The 19,511-nt window shown below is 38.9% G+C and overlaps 1 protein-coding gene across 2 annotated transcripts in view; it reads right to left on the reverse strand.

Annotated features, from left to right (window-relative positions):
- arnt2 (aryl-hydrocarbon receptor nuclear translocator 2) overlaps positions 1-19,511 on the reverse strand; it is a 92,022-nt gene that overhangs the window by 25,353 nt on the left and 47,158 nt on the right. For both annotated transcript variants that reach the window (XM_067597859.1, XM_067597849.1), the window contains 3 exons: positions 19,175-19,309; positions 16,256-16,330; positions 9,014-9,165 (listed from right to left, as the gene is read on the reverse strand). In XM_067597859.1, the coding sequence (XP_067453960.1) occupies positions 9,014-9,165; positions 16,256-16,330; positions 19,175-19,309 (362 nt within the window). The remainder of the gene's footprint in view (positions 1-9,013; positions 9,166-16,255; positions 16,331-19,174; positions 19,310-19,511) is intronic.

Consider the following 19,511-nt stretch of genomic DNA (forward strand, 5'->3'; position numbering starts at 1 on the left):
TTGCCCCCAACAACTCAAGAAGCCTTTATTACACTAATTTGCAAGCTGGACGAAGACCCCTAACTTATGGGTTTCTACCGCCCTGTTTCTCTGCTTTCAGTGGAAAGTAAATTCTTTGCCAATGCAATAGTGATGAGGCTAGAAAAATACCTTCCTTCACTCATTTGTAAGGATCAGACCAGCTTTATAAAAAATAGAGCTTCAATGAATAATCTGAGGCGCCTTTTCTACATAATATCAGAGGCTGGAAGTTCAAATGATACTCCTATAATTGGTTTGACCGTGTTGAGTGGTGTTATATGTTTAAAGTCCTGGAACATTTCAATTTCGGTAAATACTTTATTAACTGCATAGGGCTTTTATATAATAAACCTAGAGCTAGAGTGAGTACTAATGCAATCGTATCAAGCCCCTTCGCTATTGGACATAGCACAAGACAAGGGTGCCCCCTATCCCCCCTGATTTTTGCTCTCATCCTGGAACCACTAGCTCAACAAATTAGAGAGGAATCAAACATGATGGGAATCTTAATTGGAAGTACTACACACTTACTTAAAGCTACTACTTAAAGCCTTAATGAACCTGATTGACAATTTTAATAGTTTCTCAGGTTACAAAATTAATTGGACTAAAAGTGAGCTCTTCCCAATAACTAAACCAGGGCTATCTACACTGATAACCTACCCACCCTTTCAGGTCAAACCCAAGATTAAATACTTAGGAATCATGACAGACAGTAACCTTATCAACTTGAATAAACTCAATTACCTACCCCTATCACAAAAAATTGAGAAAGACTTGTTAAGATGGACAACCCTTCCTTTAAGCCGTATAGGCAGAGTAAACGTCATCAAAATGAACATACTCCCTAGACTTTTGTAAATGGAATGCACTACTTGGTTATGCCAAATATGATATATAGGAAGGTAGTCCATTGTACTACATATACACGTAATACAATTTTCAAGATGTGCTGTATAACTAAGTAGAACTCATTATTCTTATTTTAATTCTCATTTAATTTTAACTTCTTTTTTGTATACAATGTGAAATGCTCAATAAAAACAATGTTCAAATTTTTTTTACATTGATTAAAATCCCCAAGGACAAATTTGGGTGCATCCAGGAAGACTGAATCTAGTCTGTGTGTTATGTCAGCCATCAGCTGAGCAGCAGCTGTTGCATTGGCTCGTGGATGAATGTACACTAATCTGTAGAACAGCTGTTGAAATTCACGAGGCAGGTAAAAGGGGTGGAGTGAGATTGTCAACAGTTCAATATCTACAGAACATATCTTCTCTCTGACCACTATGGTATTACAGTACCTTTGGTTGACATAAAAACACACTCCTCCTCCTGGACTTTTCCTAGTAATCTCCGGTGACCGGTCCAGACAAATTGGACTTCCAAACTCACTTATAGTCAGGTCCTCGTCCCGGTCTGTTTTGCTGAGCCATGTCTCAGTGAAGGCAAGAAGACACTTAGCTTTTATTTCACTTTTAAATTTGGCCCAAGCCTCCAGCTCATCTATCTTGTTTCTGATGCACTGCACATTAAACAGCAGGATTGCTGGAAGTGGCGGAAGCCTGTGGCGGTTGTCTAGCCTGAGATTCTTGAGTCTCCAGCGTAGACCTCCTCTTCTTCCTCTTTTCCAATTATTTGTCTTTTTATCCGGTCTACACAGCTCAGCTGGGATACTCGCCGTCGAAGTCTGTAAGGACTCTCGCGGATATGACCTTCCACACCGTGGCAGGAAGAAGGGCCCAGAGGCAGCGTTGTCACACAAAAGAATGCAAAAAACTGTGCAAATGTTCCCACAGTCCACATCACTGAATCACTGCCAAGTTCTCTCACATACAAATGTTAAAAACTGGTTAAAAGAACTGCTAAAATCTGTTAAACATAAAATTAAAGGAATAGGTAGACTGCTAGGTTGCACACTGTGAAGCGCCCCACCAGCCAAATCCTTTCATAGTATGTGGGTCTAGATCCAGAGTCAGCTCCAAAATTTCCAATTCACCACAGTTCCACAGTGCAGTAAACACAGACACTCAGCATCACATGACCTTGAGGAAAAATATTCAGAGATTTTTTTTTCTTTCCATGTTTGCTACAACAGGTTTAAGGCTGACGAAAAAGCAACACTGTATTCATAAAGCTTCATATTTCACATCATATGGCTGTAGCACTGCTAGAATGGCAGTGGTGCATGTGTGTGTGTGTGTGTGTGTGTGCCTGAGTGTGTGAAGGTATGAGTTAATTTGCTTATGTGTGTACACTCTCAATTCTTCCAATATGTACATAGATGTGATTTGACAGAAAGCAGTGAAGGCAGAGAAGCTTGCTGCCACAGTAGGAAGTTACAGGCTCATTACTCAGGCTCCCCCTCATATTCACCACAGCAAACTGAGCTGGAAATTTGTTTCTGGAAAGGCTTACTTTATAGTTAGAGATGTCACAATAATTTTGCCAGTTGCTGCTGAAGAGTGCTGTGATCAGCTGCTGCACAGAGATAAAATGGACGAAGCATTGGACACATACGCAGCACCATTTATCACTGATTCCAAGCTTTCAAATCAACAGCTAGCCATTTGCCATTTAACTGATAAGATTGGCCAGGTGTATTAGGGGAAACTGTCCCATTTGGCAACTAGATTGTGCAATTACTGACAAAGACAAGAAATAAAATGGACTAGACATTTCCTCTGACTATACAACAACAGGCAGTTAAAGTGACAATTGTGCCAGCAACCTTAGTCCAGTGTGACCAATGGAAACGCATTTAAATGGATCACTGTTAGTTGATTGGCTTACATTTTACTGAAAGTGACTGCTGAGGCTGGTCTGGTCTTTTGTGGTGCCTGTTTTTTTCAGTTTCAAATGGGTTGGATTTGGTGGGCAGACTGCATGTAAGTAGAGGACACTTACACCACTGAGATGAGTATTTTCCTAACATGCACCACCATGGTTACATACAGATGGTCAATGTATGTGCACACTGAGCTGCTCATGCACACATTCAACATACAGTTCATTAATACGCACTGTAAGGCAAGTGATTACTGTGCTCTCACTTGAATATCACTTATACACAGAGGAGAGACAACACTAGGGATGGGAATCGAGAACCGGTTCCAGTTGAGAACCGGTTCTAAATTATCCAATCCATTGGAATCTTATGCCTCCAAGTTTATCAGTTCCTTTTACAAATGCCCAGCCATGTGATGTTGATGGAAAGGAATAGGTGGAACTCAACTGTGAGGGCAGCTCAGCCTCCAGTCTGTCTACAGCACACATGCTAGAGTTATCTTTGGCTATCTTGTAATTCATCTTCAAAAAAGGCAGCGGTTACAAGCATTTTTTTTTGATTTAATGAGTAAATAATTACCTTTGCAAGATGAACGTGAAGTATACTGTGAAGTTTCTATGCCGTCACTCAGAGACTAATGTTAGCAGAGCAGAGCAGCGATCAGCAGTAACAAATGAGACCACTGGCCAACACACACTGCAGCATTAAACAGCCTAAACTAACTCTGAGATGAGAAAAAGAAAAGAGAACAGAGAATAAGAAGAAAATAACTCCGTGCTCAGTTTGTTTCACCTCAAAAACCCTGCACCCACTCAGCGCCTTGGACAATGATGGCTGTCCCCGGAGCTAACAGTGCAGCAGAGAGGCTGCTCTCCATTGCTGGAGACATGATGTTAATAACACAGTGGAGCATTCCGCCTCCCCTCATTTTGTTTTTCTCATACATAGAAAACTGTAAGATTCTTTCAAATTCATGAATGTTTCATATATTCATCAGCATGCAAGGTTATTGATAAACAGTGGACATAATAATACAGTTGCGTTAACACTGAAACCCTGTGTAGGCCTACTTTTTTCCACACAGAAAACTCACCAGAAATCGATAAGGGAATCGATAAAGAATTGGACCGATAAGCAGAATTGATCATGGAATTGGTATCAATAAAATCTTAACAATTCCCATCCCTAGACAACACACAGGTATTCACCATGCTGTGAGGAGCTAAAAAAGGCATCTGTTTCTGCTCTTTGTGGTATTCTGATAAATGAGATCCTTTTTTTTCCAGAGCCCTCATAAATCAAACATATATTCTGTTAATACTTTGCCTCAGTCTGAGGGAGGTGATTCATGCATGTCACACACATGCATACACACGCAAGTGACTGATTGCTATTAGCTGTATGTTTACACAGGTAATTGGTTGACCTCACAGCGATATTAAACTCATGGTGATGGCTGCAAGGACAGCTGGGGAGGGGTAGCACATGAAATGTTACCATGTGGAGACTGAGGGACACTGACAAAGACCCTGACTACATGTACCTGATGAAAGCAGTCTGTTTGCTGTTCTTGGATAAGGCTGTGCCTGTCTACTCAAAGTATGAACTATTCCCTGCCTTAGCTGAAGCCCAATGAGAAAATCGACAGTGACACCACTGCCCCCTACTGTCTGACACCTCTGCATGCCACTGGGTATAGAATCTCATGTACTATCACCACATTGTAATTCACTGTAGGCATCTAAGAGATAAGGACAATCGGACAATCGTATGTTTGGGTTTAAAATCCCTGCCAACTGGAAGTGAAGAGGTACATGCACAGAAAAGTCACTGTATATTATTTCAATTGTATACAAAATATACTACATGCAGATATTTTGAGAAGTTTATTTCATACTATAGTCCATCTTTTGTGTATGTTTATTTCTATACATGTTTATGTAGATTTATTTATTACATTATTTTACATAGAACTACTAATGAGATCAAAGTGAATGTTTTTTTCCTATAAGGTCATCAAATCCACAATATCAAGTTTATTTTCCTTTTGGGGACAAATTAAGTAATTGATGGGACAAGTGTTTGTGGTTGTCACCCAGCCCTAGTCATAAAACAGTGACTAAAGTGTCTAAGACATTTATACAATGTGACTGAGGCAGTGACTTTGTCTGCTGCCTTTTGTTTATATGAAGTTTTATAACTAAGTTCAGGAACAAAGACTGCACAAGGAGTATTTAGGCACACCTTATCCGTTTCTTTATCCCTTTGTCTCAGTTTTCACATCCCTCCCTCCCAAAACCATTTCTAACCTTCTCTCTCCTTTGTTTGAACACAGGAACCACCGGGGCCAGTTGCTTGAAGAGATGGCTCCCCCACTCAAGAGTCTCGACCCCCAAGTTCCCTCCTCTCCCTTCTCACTGACAGCACCGGTGTATAGCCATACACCTCCGTTCATCTATCCTCAACCCTGACTCTCACCCTCATCCCTTCATTCCTCACCCTATATCCCTCATCCCTTCATCCCTCACCCAATATCCCTCATCCTTTCATCCCTCACCCTATATCCATCATCCCTTCATCCCTCGACCCCCATTCCTTTGTTGGTGCAACTTGCATTTTGGAGCTGAGTTGTGGGGCCTGAGATTCCACATCCAACAAAGGCACAGGACTCACCAAGATCAAACCAGACTGAGGACTGGGACTTTGATTTAACACCATGTTAACAATATGGAAATCAATGAAAGTAGGTAAATATTATCCCTATTGCCTTGAACATTCTTGGGACAGACACTGCTTCTTTTCAAAGGTCTGGACAGAGTCAGTATTATTCTTGACTAGCTAAAGCATCAGAGTGTTGATACTGAGAATAGAGGGAGGTGAGAAATGTGAGTTGCTGACATCACAGGTCAAATCACAGCATGAGGATATGAATTACGGCTACATCGCTACATCTGGCTGTTTCAGAAGCAGAGTGCTTTGTCTGTACCTTGCTGCAAGGCAGCTAGATTGACTTGCTGTTGATTTGGTCATTTTTGTGCTTCTACCATTGGTAACAAGGCTATGTAGTTAAATGGTTCATCCCACAGAATAGCTTATTTTCTGCCAGGCAGTATGGTGGCTGAGAAAGGCTGTGAGGTCAACTGCAGGACCACAATACTAAAAGAATATGATGGCCTTTCCCTTCTGCTTCCATCTTCTACCATAATCAGGAACTCTGAAAGCTTTAGCTCCTTTCATACTCAGAAACCACCAAGCTATTCTTGTTTATTTTTTGTGCCATAAAATCACATAGTATATTAGCAGCACAAGACACAATAGAAAACATTCTGTGTAAAGACCATAGGAGTTTATTTTGTTGCTGTTATGCTGAGTCAAAACTACTACTGATTTATTGACTAAATGATAGATTCAGCACCCTTTAACAGCAGACATCAAAGAAAAGTCATCATCATGCGGTGTATATGATGGAGGTTCCATCACAACATATGAGTTACCACTGGGCTGTTTTTCCTGGTAGGTCTAGTCTAGGCCCTTTAGTCTAATGAATGGATATCTTAATGCCACAGAATACAATTATATTTTAGATAACAGCGTGCTTCCAACTTTATGTTAAAAGTTTGTGTTTGTCCGTTTCCTGTTTCAACATGACAATTCCCCCGTGCAAAAAGCCAGCTCCATAAAGAAATGCTGTAAAAGAACTTGACTGGCCTATACAGAGCCCTGACCTCAGCCTCATCCAACACCTGAATCAGAACACCTACTGGAAGCCAGGCCTTATCACCTAACATCAGCTACTGCCTTCACTCATGCAGCCGGATTCATTCTATCTAGATGAATTACTGTTCTGTAAATATGTTTAAAAGGCATAATCTGTTATCCAAATGTAAACTGAAGGCATCCCCACTAACAAAAAGTCAAAGAATAAGATTAAAACATGCTATAAAAGGAATTAATGCAGGTACTAACACAACACAACTATATTTAAGTAAGTTTTTATTTATGTAAAAGCAATAATAAATGTGTTCTGAGTTTGACACACCAGAGAAAATGTGTAATTAACCACCCAGCCAAATTTGAATGATTAAAAAAGTTTCCAAGTATGTAAAATTAAGTTTCAAAATCATGGAATAATAAGCGGTATTCTCTGCTTTGAAATGCTGGTGCTTCTGCTGAAGGTGCTGAAAGCATGGCCCAGCTGAACAGCCTCTGAGTTAACAACGCTCATACCAAATACCAATTTAAAATAGGCCTTGTTTGTAGGTTTAGGCAAGCAACATGGATGATATTTTAAAAATAAATAATGTTAAGAGCCACTGTTCGTCGGTATGTTACATTTTCAGTTCGGTGCACTTAACTTTACTCACTCCTCTGCTGAAAAGTCCTTGGCGGCTTCATTGTGGCTGTCACCTTAGAAGCAAAAGCCTCTCATGCTGTGCTTTTTGGTGAAGTGCTGCCTGGTAAATGCTCTGCCTCTGGCTGGGGACCTCCCAGCTGAACAGCTGAAGCTGAGGGTGGCAGCCAGCGTTGGCTGCTGCTGGCAGCTCCGTCAGTCAACAGATGCTTCAGCTTGGTTTAAAAGAACTCTTGAGCGCTAATGTTGACCGAAAATGGCCTCATTCACCATAACGCTGCATTATCCAAAGTGAATTCCAGTAGTCTCCGATAAAGGTTTGTAAAACTACCCAGTATAAAAAATAGTATGTGCACTAGTGTTTATATAGTGTGTGTGTGTGTGTGTGTGTGTGTGTGTGTGTGTGTGTCAGGGCGGTGTCATGCTAGTCGCCCCTCTACATCATGGATCCACCATTTCAGGCCCACACAAATAATCCTGAACACAGAAATGGTGAAAAACAGCTTAACACTCTAACTCCACGATTCAGTACTACATAGTTCAGTCTTTTCACATGTTTTTAATAATTATTTTCTAACATGTATATTGTGTTTAGAAAGAAACGGACTTTAACATGTTTTTTGTGAAGCTGTTAAAAGGTTGTTGACCTCTGTAACTGTTGTAAACACAGCACTAAAATTGACAGATACACAAAATGCTGATTCATCATTCATCTGACTGATTTATTTGTAAGTCAAACTGTTGTCTTGGTTTAAAATTAATTGCCCATAAGTGAGTTTTGTTATTTTGTTATGTTACAAACATTGATCTATATGATGGACCATATAGACAGTGTGAGAATTGAGATTTGATTTTAAGATAGAGACTGACTGGTTCATCTATCATGCATAAAGCCTATGATTATTTATGTGTTGTAAATAAATATTGCTAATATTTGAATAAATAGTTAATATTCATTTACAAAAAAATAAATATTGTTCATATATATATATATATATATATATATATATTTAATATTTAAGTAAATATTGTTAATATTTATTTACCTAATTCATGTGCAATTGTTTCATTTCAGCTGTAGTGTAGAGAAATACACCCATGCGTCTATGACGACACTGTCAACACCTCATATCCATGACATGCATGTCCCCAGACAAAATCAGTAGTTTCAGGGGGCCTACAACCCCCCTAGAAAAACACTGTCAATCATCATTATTAAACATCAGAAGGATGATCAATGATTAGAGCTCATATTGAAACAAACTTAACAAAGTGCCTCACAATTCAGGATCAAATGAAAAGATCATTAACAAGGATAGTAAAATTCATAAATTGAATCATTTATATGTTGACACTGTTTGGATGTTTTCAGCAGTTTTTTTCGTCTGAATTCTGCGTTCGCAAACAAAATGAAAAAAGTTAATTAAAGTAATTTTCACCCGGACAAGTGACTTTTGTGCCTGGACGAGTGAAAGGTAAATTTACTTGTCTGAAGGACAAATGCCTCAAAAAGTTAATGTCGAGCCCTGGTGTGTGTGTGGTCCAGGTATTCCTCATGTTGTGGGGACGTAAATCTGTTTACACAGTCGTGTTATGGGGGCTCACCTCCCTTATGGGGACAAAAAGTAAGTACCCTTAACATAAATCATTAACTTTAAGGTGAAGACTTGGTTTAAAGTTCAGGTAAGTTTAGGGTTATGTTAAAGTTAGGGTAAGGGTTAGGGTTAGACATGTGGTGGTTATGGTTAATGTTAGGATAAGTCTCCAAGAAACAAATATAAGGCAGTGTAATGTCCTCTGAAGTTATGGAAACACAACTGTGCGTGTGTGTGTGTGTGTGTTTGGGAACTTACTTGACGTTAGTGTTGGTGCAGATGATGTACTCTATCTCATCAGAGTAGGGGTTCTGGAAGGTGAAGCTGCTGGTTCGGATCAGCATCCACTCCCTGTTCTTCATACGGAAACGGTACATCACCGACAGAACCTGACCCTTCAACTTCACCACCTGCAGAAAGACGAAACCCACTGACTAATATTGTTGTTTTGAAGACCTCACAATAATCCACCTGGGTCTGAAGGTGAAAGGAGTACTGAAGAACTACAGAGGTAATAGCTTTAAATCATTTTCATCCCATTCTGATTTCCTTCAATTTTGTAGTTGTAATTTCAGGACGCCAGGAGAGTGACACATTCAGACAGACATGTTATCGAGTCTACATTAAACCATTTTGAAAGGGCAGTCTTCTCTGAGCAAAGAACAAAGTGAGAACTCACCAACCACTGAGCCATTTATTGCAATTCAGTTTTACAACTTGTTGACAAACCAGTTTCATCTGGGTAGAGTGTAAGGAGTGTAATTTGCGGCTTTTTGAGGAGTCATTTCAGTTACACTGGTTTCTCAGTTTTGAGTTGAGCTGTCTTATAGTGGTGGTTTCTGGTGGATTTTGTGTTCTCTGTGGCGGGCTGCTGGTACCACTAATATACACTGGATCTTACTCCTCTGAGCGAATCACACTGCTTACTGTCAGTCTGAGTAATGAAAGCACTGCATTCAGCCCCAGTGTGAAACGGATCTAAAATGACTGTGAAATAAACTGCCAAGGAAGGCTGGGTCAGCTGATCACAGATATGAAGAACTTTTCAGTCCACATGGAGGGCAGAGAAGAGAACAGATGAAGAGGGGGGGTGAGGAAGAGGAAATAAAAATGTTCCACTAAAGTTCAGCTATGAACAATAAGGTTGGAATGATGCTGTTTTGACAATAAATAGGGCAGCTGCTGGGGTCTCTGACTACAAACAGATAATCAGGTCAAATTAACCAGATAATTACATTAAATAAACAAGATAACCATATTGAATTAACCAGATAACCAGACCAAATTAACAAGATAACCAGATCAAATTAACCAGATTAAACAAACTAGACAACCAGATCAAACTAACCACATAATCAGAACAAATTAACATTAAAGCTGCAAGCAGCGTTGGTCTGGTCTCTTACAAGTGTGGTGTGCTTTTATTTTGAAAGTTTGATTGACATGTGTACTGTCAGGTGTGTAGAGACAATAACTAATTGCAGCTGGAGACAGAAAAATAGCCTGCTTCCACATAGTTTTAGATACAGACTTCATTTGAACTTTAAATGAGTCACGAGACTTTGACCTACAAATCTTGAATTTACATGTTTTTTCTATCTTTTATTGTTTTTGAGATATTAGAGTGTGAGTTTTAAAGTCTTTTCTTGCTTCTCCTGTGATTTTATAATGAGTGTGTATTGCGAAATGTTTCACAGCACTGAGGGAGTGACATCACTAGGAGCAGTTGGAGAGGAAGATTTTAGAGTGTGCTTCTTGTGAAATCTCCTCATAAATTCCATGACTTTGGCCAAATCTTAAATTAAAAATCATATTTTAATAGGAAATTTCATGGCGAATCCATTGATACAGGTTTAAAAGTGGTCAGACTTATAGTTTAGACGTCAGAAGCCTCTGTTTGACACAAAGTTCATGCTTCCCCATTGTTTCACATTGTAAGGGTGATGTGGCACTGCAACTTTGAGGGCTTATAAAATCCAAACCGTTCGAGTTATTAAAAAGCTTTTAACAACTTTTTTTTCAGCATAGTGTCATAAGTCACCTATATAAGTTTGAAGCCAATACCATTAACGCCCTCAGAGGAGATAGCATTTGTTCGGGGGCCAAAATTGGGGCAAAGTCTTATTTTTTAAAGGCTAATTGCAGACTTCCTGTTGGATTCAGGTCAGGGGTGTCAGTGTATGATTTGTAGGTCTTGATGATACGAATAATTGAGTTTTGGTTTGATCTCTCCACGACATTCCTACGGGCCGTGGCGGCCATTTTAGTTACATAGGTGGCGCTAGAGAGCACATTTTGGCACTTTGGGGGTTTATTTTTACATTTTATCAAATTTTGCACCAGGCCTGTTGTGCGTGCCAAATTTGGTTTTTGAGCATGTTTAGGGGGTCAAATTTAGATCTGAAGTGGCGTAATAATAAAGAAAGAAAGAAAGAAAGAAACACATGAAAAACAACAGGGTCCTCGCCCTTAGGCATTTTGGGCTCGGCCCCTAAAAATAACCAGATTAAATAGATAGGTAAAACTGTGTGTTCTATATGTGCTTCTTTGACAATTGTAAGGCATTCTAGTCAAACTGTGTCTAGTCAAACTAGGACTACACTGTCAGTCTTTAACAGGAGCACCCAGGGACATGAAGATAAAGAAACAAAACAGAAGAAGTACAGAAGTGTTTTAAGTCCTGTCCTTCACATATGGCTGTACAGTCAGTAAAAGTGTATGTGGCTCTGTGTTACTGAATGTTAATGTTGTATGTTAAATGGATTAGGCATGCAGGATTGAGACACAAATGTTCTTTAAAATACTTTTCTTTAAATACAAGTTGTGAGTCAAGAATTGCTGTTGACCCACTTATGATTAGAATCCACTCTACTGTTGATTGAAAAGGCTAAATATTTGCAGTCATATGCAAACGGCATAATCAGTGAACCCAGTCAGGTCAGTCATTCAGCCAGGCAGCTCTCCCGTCAGTCAAAACAAACTAAGACATGCTTGTCTACTAAGAGATAAGCCAAATGAGTAATATAAGTGTTGATGGATTATGTGTGCGTGTGCATGAGCTGGATGAGAGCCAGGGGTTTCCACGATGAGCAGCATGATATGTCAGAGAAGGAAAACATTCCTGATGTTGTTGAGAATGACGAGAAGTTTTATTAAAGCCCACGAGGTGAATACCTGACCTCTCTTTTCCTGGATGGATCTATCTCTATTGCACTCATCAATCACTACAAACTTTCCTAATATACGTTAGGAAATGATATACGATATCATGGTCAGAGTAGTCTTGTAATAGCCTACGTTTATTTGTAAACAGTGAAATGTTTCACACATTTCTATAGGTTGTTGGTAGCATTATCTGAAGTTTCTCACATATACCTTTCTCAGTGTTTCTGTGACTTCCAGTTCCTGAAGAGTGAAATGTTTCATCAAAGTTTTTTTCAATAGAGCCCCATGGTGTTTTGTATAAGGCAGCGTTCAGACTAACATTAGCTGTGTGAAAAAAGCACAGACTGTATATAAAGATGGATGTAGCGAGATGTGACATCACCCATTGGTTTGCATTGGAGCTGGTTTGTAGCCCAGAGTTGTAGCTCATGGTTGGCACAACTGAAAGAGGTTTTCCTCACTGTAATCATTCCTCCTGTTCATACTGGCTATCAAAAGATCCCCTTCAAATGTGCTTTCAATGGAAGTGATGGAGGCCAAAATCCTCAGTGTGTCCACACAGTCATTTAGTGCAAAAATGCATTTTCAAGTTGATGTGAAGCTTATATGAGGCTTCAGCAGTCTGAGTTAGTCATATCAAGTGGATATCTGACACATTTACAGTCTTTTTAAGCATCAAATTCCCTCTTTATGTTTCCTCAGACAGTCTTTCCCTGTTAAGCTGTGTTGGAAGTATAGTAACAAAAAGAGAGACTGGCACTAAAAAGACTGTAATGTTGAAAGATATCTACTTGATTTGACTCATTTGAAGCTTTACATTAGCTTCAGATACATTTTTGCACAGAAGGAGGACTGTGGATTTTGTCCCCCATCACTTACATTATAAGTGCATTATGTAGGGATCTTCTGATGGTCAGTATGAACAGGAGGAATGATTACAGCAAAAAAAAACAAAAAAACGAATCTGTTTCAGTGTTCATTTTACGGACTATTGTTTTAAGACAGACTTGAAAAATTGTGAACTCGTCCTTTAAAGGTGCAGTGTGTAAAATTTAGTGGAAACAGACTTTCTGAATCGTATTTCTTGGTCTCACTGGTAACTTAAACAACATGCCCCCACCAGCGCAGCCTTGCATTGTTTTGACACAGGGCTGATTTCGGTTGGAATGCAGCCTAATGGATCTGTGGAGAGACAAGTGTCAGAGTGGATCTGTGCTCACCAATGCTCTCTTTTACTGTGGATATCCAAGAGCCCTTTTTAGAAGGTTGTGTTCCCATAGCTGCTGTTCTGTTTTAAGCACTGGGGAGGGACATGTTTTTTATTTTGACTTAGGGGAGGGACATAAAACTTTAAATGGTTGCATTTTGTACGTTTTTTCTATTCAAAATACATGTTTCTGAGGAAATAAACCATTCAAACCTGCCTATTAAGTTTGTTGGAATGTGAAGGGTTAAATGTCAGCCTATCAGAATTTTTCCCTTCCACAGTTGCTGGGAAGAAAATGCTTCTTTCAACTCTGTGATTGGTGGTCCAGCTATAATTTTACAGAGGGTCAAGTAATGAGTATGCACCATTAACACACTGGTACACCTGTGATGCACTGAGTAGGCAGAATCTGCACACCATTGGACAGTTATCATAGCTGGCAGATAGGCCTGATCCGCCGCCAAATTTCAGCGTTGAGAGCAGCGTTTACGTCACCATGACTACATGGCCCATATAAATAAAAAACAAGTCAAAGAAGACTGATAAGACAGAGAACTGATGAATGTCATTTAGGCTTAGAAAATCATATTGTGAACATTACTGTCCATGCTGGCAATTATTTATCAGCTAGGAAAGCTACCATGGCTTTTGCTCTGTAGGCCGACATTGTTGTTTTGTCAGCTGACAATTACATGGTTGCTGCTGCTGGCTGACAGATTGCACTCCATTCAAACACATAGTTTACACAGTTTTCCTGGCCTTCACCGTTAGATGAAGCGGTGCACCGGCACACTGAAATGGAGCGGACACAATGACAAACTAGCAGGGGGAAAAAAAAACTATAAAAGCTAGGAGTAACCAAGGCTAGTGAGGATTATCCATGCCTTTTTCAAGCAAACTTTTAATGAAAAGTTGGAGTTAATCTGCAAAGGAAGACCTTCACCAGAGCTAATTTGATGCAGAAAACCAAGGCTTTCTTCAACTCCAGGATTTCGTTTTCAAGTAACTTTCCTTAATGTGACCATCAAAGGGTAAAAAGAGTTTAAAATCTAATCACGGCCTAATGTTGGCTGTGAGTGCACTGTGATGTGTGTGTGTGATGTGTAGGCTTATTAAATGTTGTTGGTTTTGTGTGGTAGGTGGCTGTCATGCACCCATATTCTGCTGAAGTTTTCAGAGCTGGAATTGTCATAGATAACTTTTGCAGTACAAAAGGAGGGGACACAGTAAGTTGGGCTGGTAGTTTGCTTTTTTTTCCAGACGAGGGAAAGGGGGTCAGAGGGCCAAGGTTTAAGAGTCACGGTTCACTATTAAATGTAATGGTTTTGAAAAGGTCAGCCTTTGCTTTTTATTTTCTACAATTCTACCTACCTTTGGTATGAATGTAATAAAATATGGTTATTTATGGTGGAGGGAGGGTCATGCATTTTCCCCCAGTCACTCAAGGAAAAATTATTTGTAGCTCTGCGGAGGGTCAAGATAAAAAAAGAAAAACAAAGTCACATCCCAGCCACTCCCCTCTCTCTGCTAAATAACTAACAGTCCCTAAGCAGGCTCCGCGGTGCCCCCAAATGCAGGGCCATTTTGGAACAGTTTCTTTTTTGTTCATGAAATTCAGTAGGTTCAATGCTCTCGACATCTTCGACATAATGCATGTTTTTAAAAAAAAAACTCTGTGAAACTTTGTATCCATGTTCAACTTGGGTTTGGCATTTCGGCTCCATAGCGCCCCCTAATTACTTTTAGCATTTTTGAGGTGCTAGGGGTGCTCGAAAATTCAGTAAACTTTGCACATTCATCAGAAGTAGCGTAACTTGATATCTGATATGGGTCTTGGGTTTGGGTGTGGCAAAATGGCTCAAGGGTGCCCCCATACCTTTAAATTTGACATAGATGAAATTTGGTAACATCTCCAGACTTGGAACCATACCTTACGTCCAACAGGAAGTCAGCCATTTTGAGTCAACTTTGCTTTTTTTTTCACAAAGTGAAGCCATTTACAGGTCTTGTATTTTAACAAACTCCCCCTAGAGATTTAACCCGAGTAACTTCAAATTCAATAGGTTACATCTAAAGACCTTTGTGATGTTAAATTGCGAAGCTTTTTAGTTTTCCTTGAAACATGTTTGGGGCATTAAAGAGGAAGTTGTTGTAATTCAGCTTTACATTGTCCAATCTGCCCCAAATTTCACATGCTTGATGAGAGTACAGACCAGAACACATCTACATGTCAATATTTAGTCATAGTCATAGCGCCATCTACTGACAACAGGAAGTCAGCCTTATGTGACAATCATCATCCAATTTACATGAGACAGTTATCTCCTACATGCAATGTCCAATATTCATGAAAATGTATATCCATGTCAGTTTCCTTCTGGTAAATATATTACACTGCATTAACATTTCACTTATGTTGTATTATCTGCAAGCTACAAGAAATGATGCCTAAATGACACATATTTCATCAAATACACAATTTCCAATATGTCATCTCCAGAGCCACGTACAACACACAAGAAATAATATTTTACCCATTCAAACAGTGTCTGATAATCCTGACAATTCAGAGCCATGTCAACAGACCTCTAATAATGACAGATACCATGGCTGCCACTCCCTCCAACGAGTGTAAGGTGCCTGCTTGTTCTTTTTCTGTCCTCTCTATGAAGGTGTTATTGGAGAAAAACAACTGAGCACCTGTGACAGTAGAATTTGTAGTTGTAGAAAACAGTCATCAGTAAATTTGAAGTCACAGAGAAAAATGCTTTCTGAGTTGCAAACTTGTAGAAATTTTTCTCTCCCACAAACACAACAGTTACACCTTCTCAAATTCTTCATTGCAGATGCACAAATCCTTTTCTACAAATCACAGATAAAGAAACTCATATGCTCACATTTTTGCACATCCTCAAATCAATTCATGCAATGAGAGTTGCATACCTGTAGAATATTTTCTCATAAATACATTTTTACAAATACAAATTTACTGATATCCATGTGTGACTATTTTCTACAACTACAAATTCCACTGTTACAGGTGCTCAGTTGTTTTGCCCCAATAAAACCTTCATACTCTTCTCAATTTTTAGCCAAAAAAATCTCTGGCTTAGGCCCAGCAGTCCTACCTGTTGGAAACTTTCTCTCAGGTGACTCTGGTCCTCTGGATGGCAAAACTCCAGAATGTCTTTCCCCAGCAGGTCCTATAGGACAGGATAACAGTCAGTTACATACTGTACAGTGAGAGGTGGGACTGCAATATGCACAGATTTGTTTTCTTCTAATAAATAATCTGGTCATCAACAACAGATATCACATCTAATGCTGCACTAAAAGAAGGCTGGTATATCTACAGTTAACACAAAATGACTTCTGAATAAAGGATACATCTGGTGGCACAAACTAATATTGATAAAATATGATGTTGCATTGTTGCAATGACATTAGATCTGAATGTCATTTTGCGATAAATTAAGAGTTCCAAGTCAGTGTTTCTATAATTTCCTCTGATTTCAAAATAAAGTGAATCATTCATCAAGATGTGAAATGAAGGATAGCGGAGCTGAACGCTCAGGGCAAACCTTTTCCTTAAAGACGACAGGTAATTGAAAATGTTATAAATGCAGGCGATAATATAAATTACATGTCAGATATTTAATTTGAAAAGTAAGACATATATGGAGCAGCAAAAGACAGAAAGAATTGAAATCACATATGTCTTCCAAACAGCATGTATGTGATATGAATTATAATGTAACACTATATAACCATCTGATTTAGTGTTTTCTTGTTGAGTAACAAACATTCAACAAATGCAGAACGTGACTGGCCACAAGAATATGTGACTCATGTACATAGCTGACAGTGCAAAGTACTGCTAAGTCATGGAATGTCTGCAGAACATGAAGGGTTCCTCTGAGAACATAGTGTGACTGGATTACTGCAACAGAGCCCTTGCTATAGAATTTTATACTGGAATAGACATATCGTTTTGAAATTATATATTTTTAAACCTGTCTTTAAGTTCAATTTTACATAAACACTCATAAAATAAATTTGGCTTAAGCTATTGTAACCAAACTTGGATAATAGGTCCGAGCTGCAACGCAGTCCTGCAATATTCTGCCACTAGGGGGTGCCATAAATGCGAAAAGTTTATATCTCATAATCGGCTGCATGGATTTGTATAAATTGGGTTTGCACGATCTAGGGTGATGACTCAGTCGATGCATAAAATTTGGTAATGATCAATTAAAGTGGGCGTGGCTTATTACAACTAATCTAAATTTCTAGACATTTCACAAACTTCAAAAAAATCAAAATAAATCACCCATAAGTCCTATAGAGCTGAATATTTTTTAGCACATCCACTAAATTGTGACAAAAGTTTGCCTTACTGTTTGCCTTTGGCAACCCATGGTCAATTCAGAAGTCTGTCACTCTACAATTTTCAAAATATGCAAAAATCAGTTAACATCTATATCTCCACAAGTCTTCATTTATATGCTACCAAACTTGACACAGACATTCTCTAGATGGTAGATATCAAGTGTTCAGATCAGTCAAACAGTGAGTCCGCAGTGATATTCTATATCTTCATATAATTTGTACTGTATGCAACAGCAATAACATTTTCTATTTCATCATATTTTAAAAAACAAATTCCACTAAAATATTTGACTATACACCCGAAACCAGCCGAATGATGTGTGATTTTTTTCAGAATTTTCTCACTAACATTTTGACTGTTATTAGCGTTTTAAGTTAAACAGACAAAAATACTTAATAGAGTTTTGCATGTGATGTCATTGCCTCAAGTTGTGAGAAGGGCTATGTTAAGTCATGCTTCCAGTGGCGCAGTCAGTAAGTCACCGTTTCTGGGGATACAAAGGTCCAAGGTTCGAATCCCCACATGTCCAATTCAAACTTGCTGACCATGTGGCAGTTTATGCATGTGGCAGGTTTTCAAATTCATCTGAAGGTCATATTAAGTTGAAGACCGCCCTTTATGCTTGGAACCCATTCATTGCCGCTTGCAGCTATATTAATCATTTAGGTTTATATCAAACATCAACAAACCATCTTTCCTTATGCATTAGGAGTAATTTATATTGAGCATCATAAATATATCATGTAACCATGATATATTTTCATTTCGAAAAATAAAAAAATAAATGAATCATACAAAATATAGATTTCACCTCTTAAGTCCACATATGTTCATGCAAAATGTCCCAATTAAAAATCTTTCTAATGAGTCACTGTCAACAAAACAAAGAAAGATCATCTTACATTTATGTCTGACATCCTATAATCACCACTCTTGGCCAAAACCAGTTTAAATTGATGAACATCTAAAATTACACAAATAGTTCTGTAATAAACTGAATTACCATTTTCATGTTCAACTTGTTATGGTACTAAATCATGTCCAGGTACTTTCAGTGGAAGTCTGTGCTTCCTGTAGATGTTTTTCACATTAAAAGCTTACCAGGGAGGGAAGCCATTGTGCCCTTTGAGTAACTGGAAAAATTTTAATGTAAAAAATTGTTCAGTGAGTGTTGACTCTCATTGATGTTACCTAACGGTGGTCAAAAAAATGTAGAAATGAATGGAGTTAACTAGTGAATGAAAAGTGTATTTGTGTTGGAAGAGAAAGTGCGAGCAGCAGAGTGGTGAGTATGACATGACTCTGATATTGCACTGATGGAAATGTACATTAGACTGAATTTATCAAGAGAAAATGGGGGTATCTCACCAAAGTAATAAAAAAAACAGGAAACTAGGAACTAAAGCCTGTCTGTGATATAAACCTATTGCAAATACAGGAAGTTACAGTAAATGTCTGGTACCACGTTAAACAAGAAATAAGGAAAAAGAACTTAATTAAAAGCTCATGAACGGTTGATGGTGTCATATGAATATGTTGCAAGGACAGGGCAAATTACCTCTGTATAAAACTTACAAACAATTGATAACACTCCTATCCCCATGATGAATTTTCATGACATTCATAGTACAAAGTCTCTATAATCCTCTTAGCTAACCTGGGGCTGATAACCAATGACGTTGATGCAGCGCGGGTCGACAAAAGTGATGATGCCGTCAGAGTTGTGACGTGACAGGAACTCTGTCGGCACTGACAGGCCGTTCATATCCATAGAGACTGGAGAGCTGGTCACCTGAAGAGGGTAGGGGGGGGCACAGGCAGATTGAAGACATGTCATTGAGGCATTTGGAAGCAGATGTTTAAGAAGAGGAATGGAGAGTTGGAGCATAGATACAACAACATCAGTTTTTCACACAAAAGGCTACTGTTAACTCTGTAAAGCACTGGCATAACAATAAAGAACACTGGAATGATTCCCTCCATTTGGCCTGTGC

Source organism: Thunnus thynnus, chromosome 1, assembly GCF_963924715.1.
Source record: "Thunnus thynnus chromosome 1, fThuThy2.1, whole genome shotgun sequence".
Taxonomy (NCBI): Eukaryota; Metazoa; Chordata; class Actinopteri; order Scombriformes; family Scombridae; genus Thunnus; species Thunnus thynnus.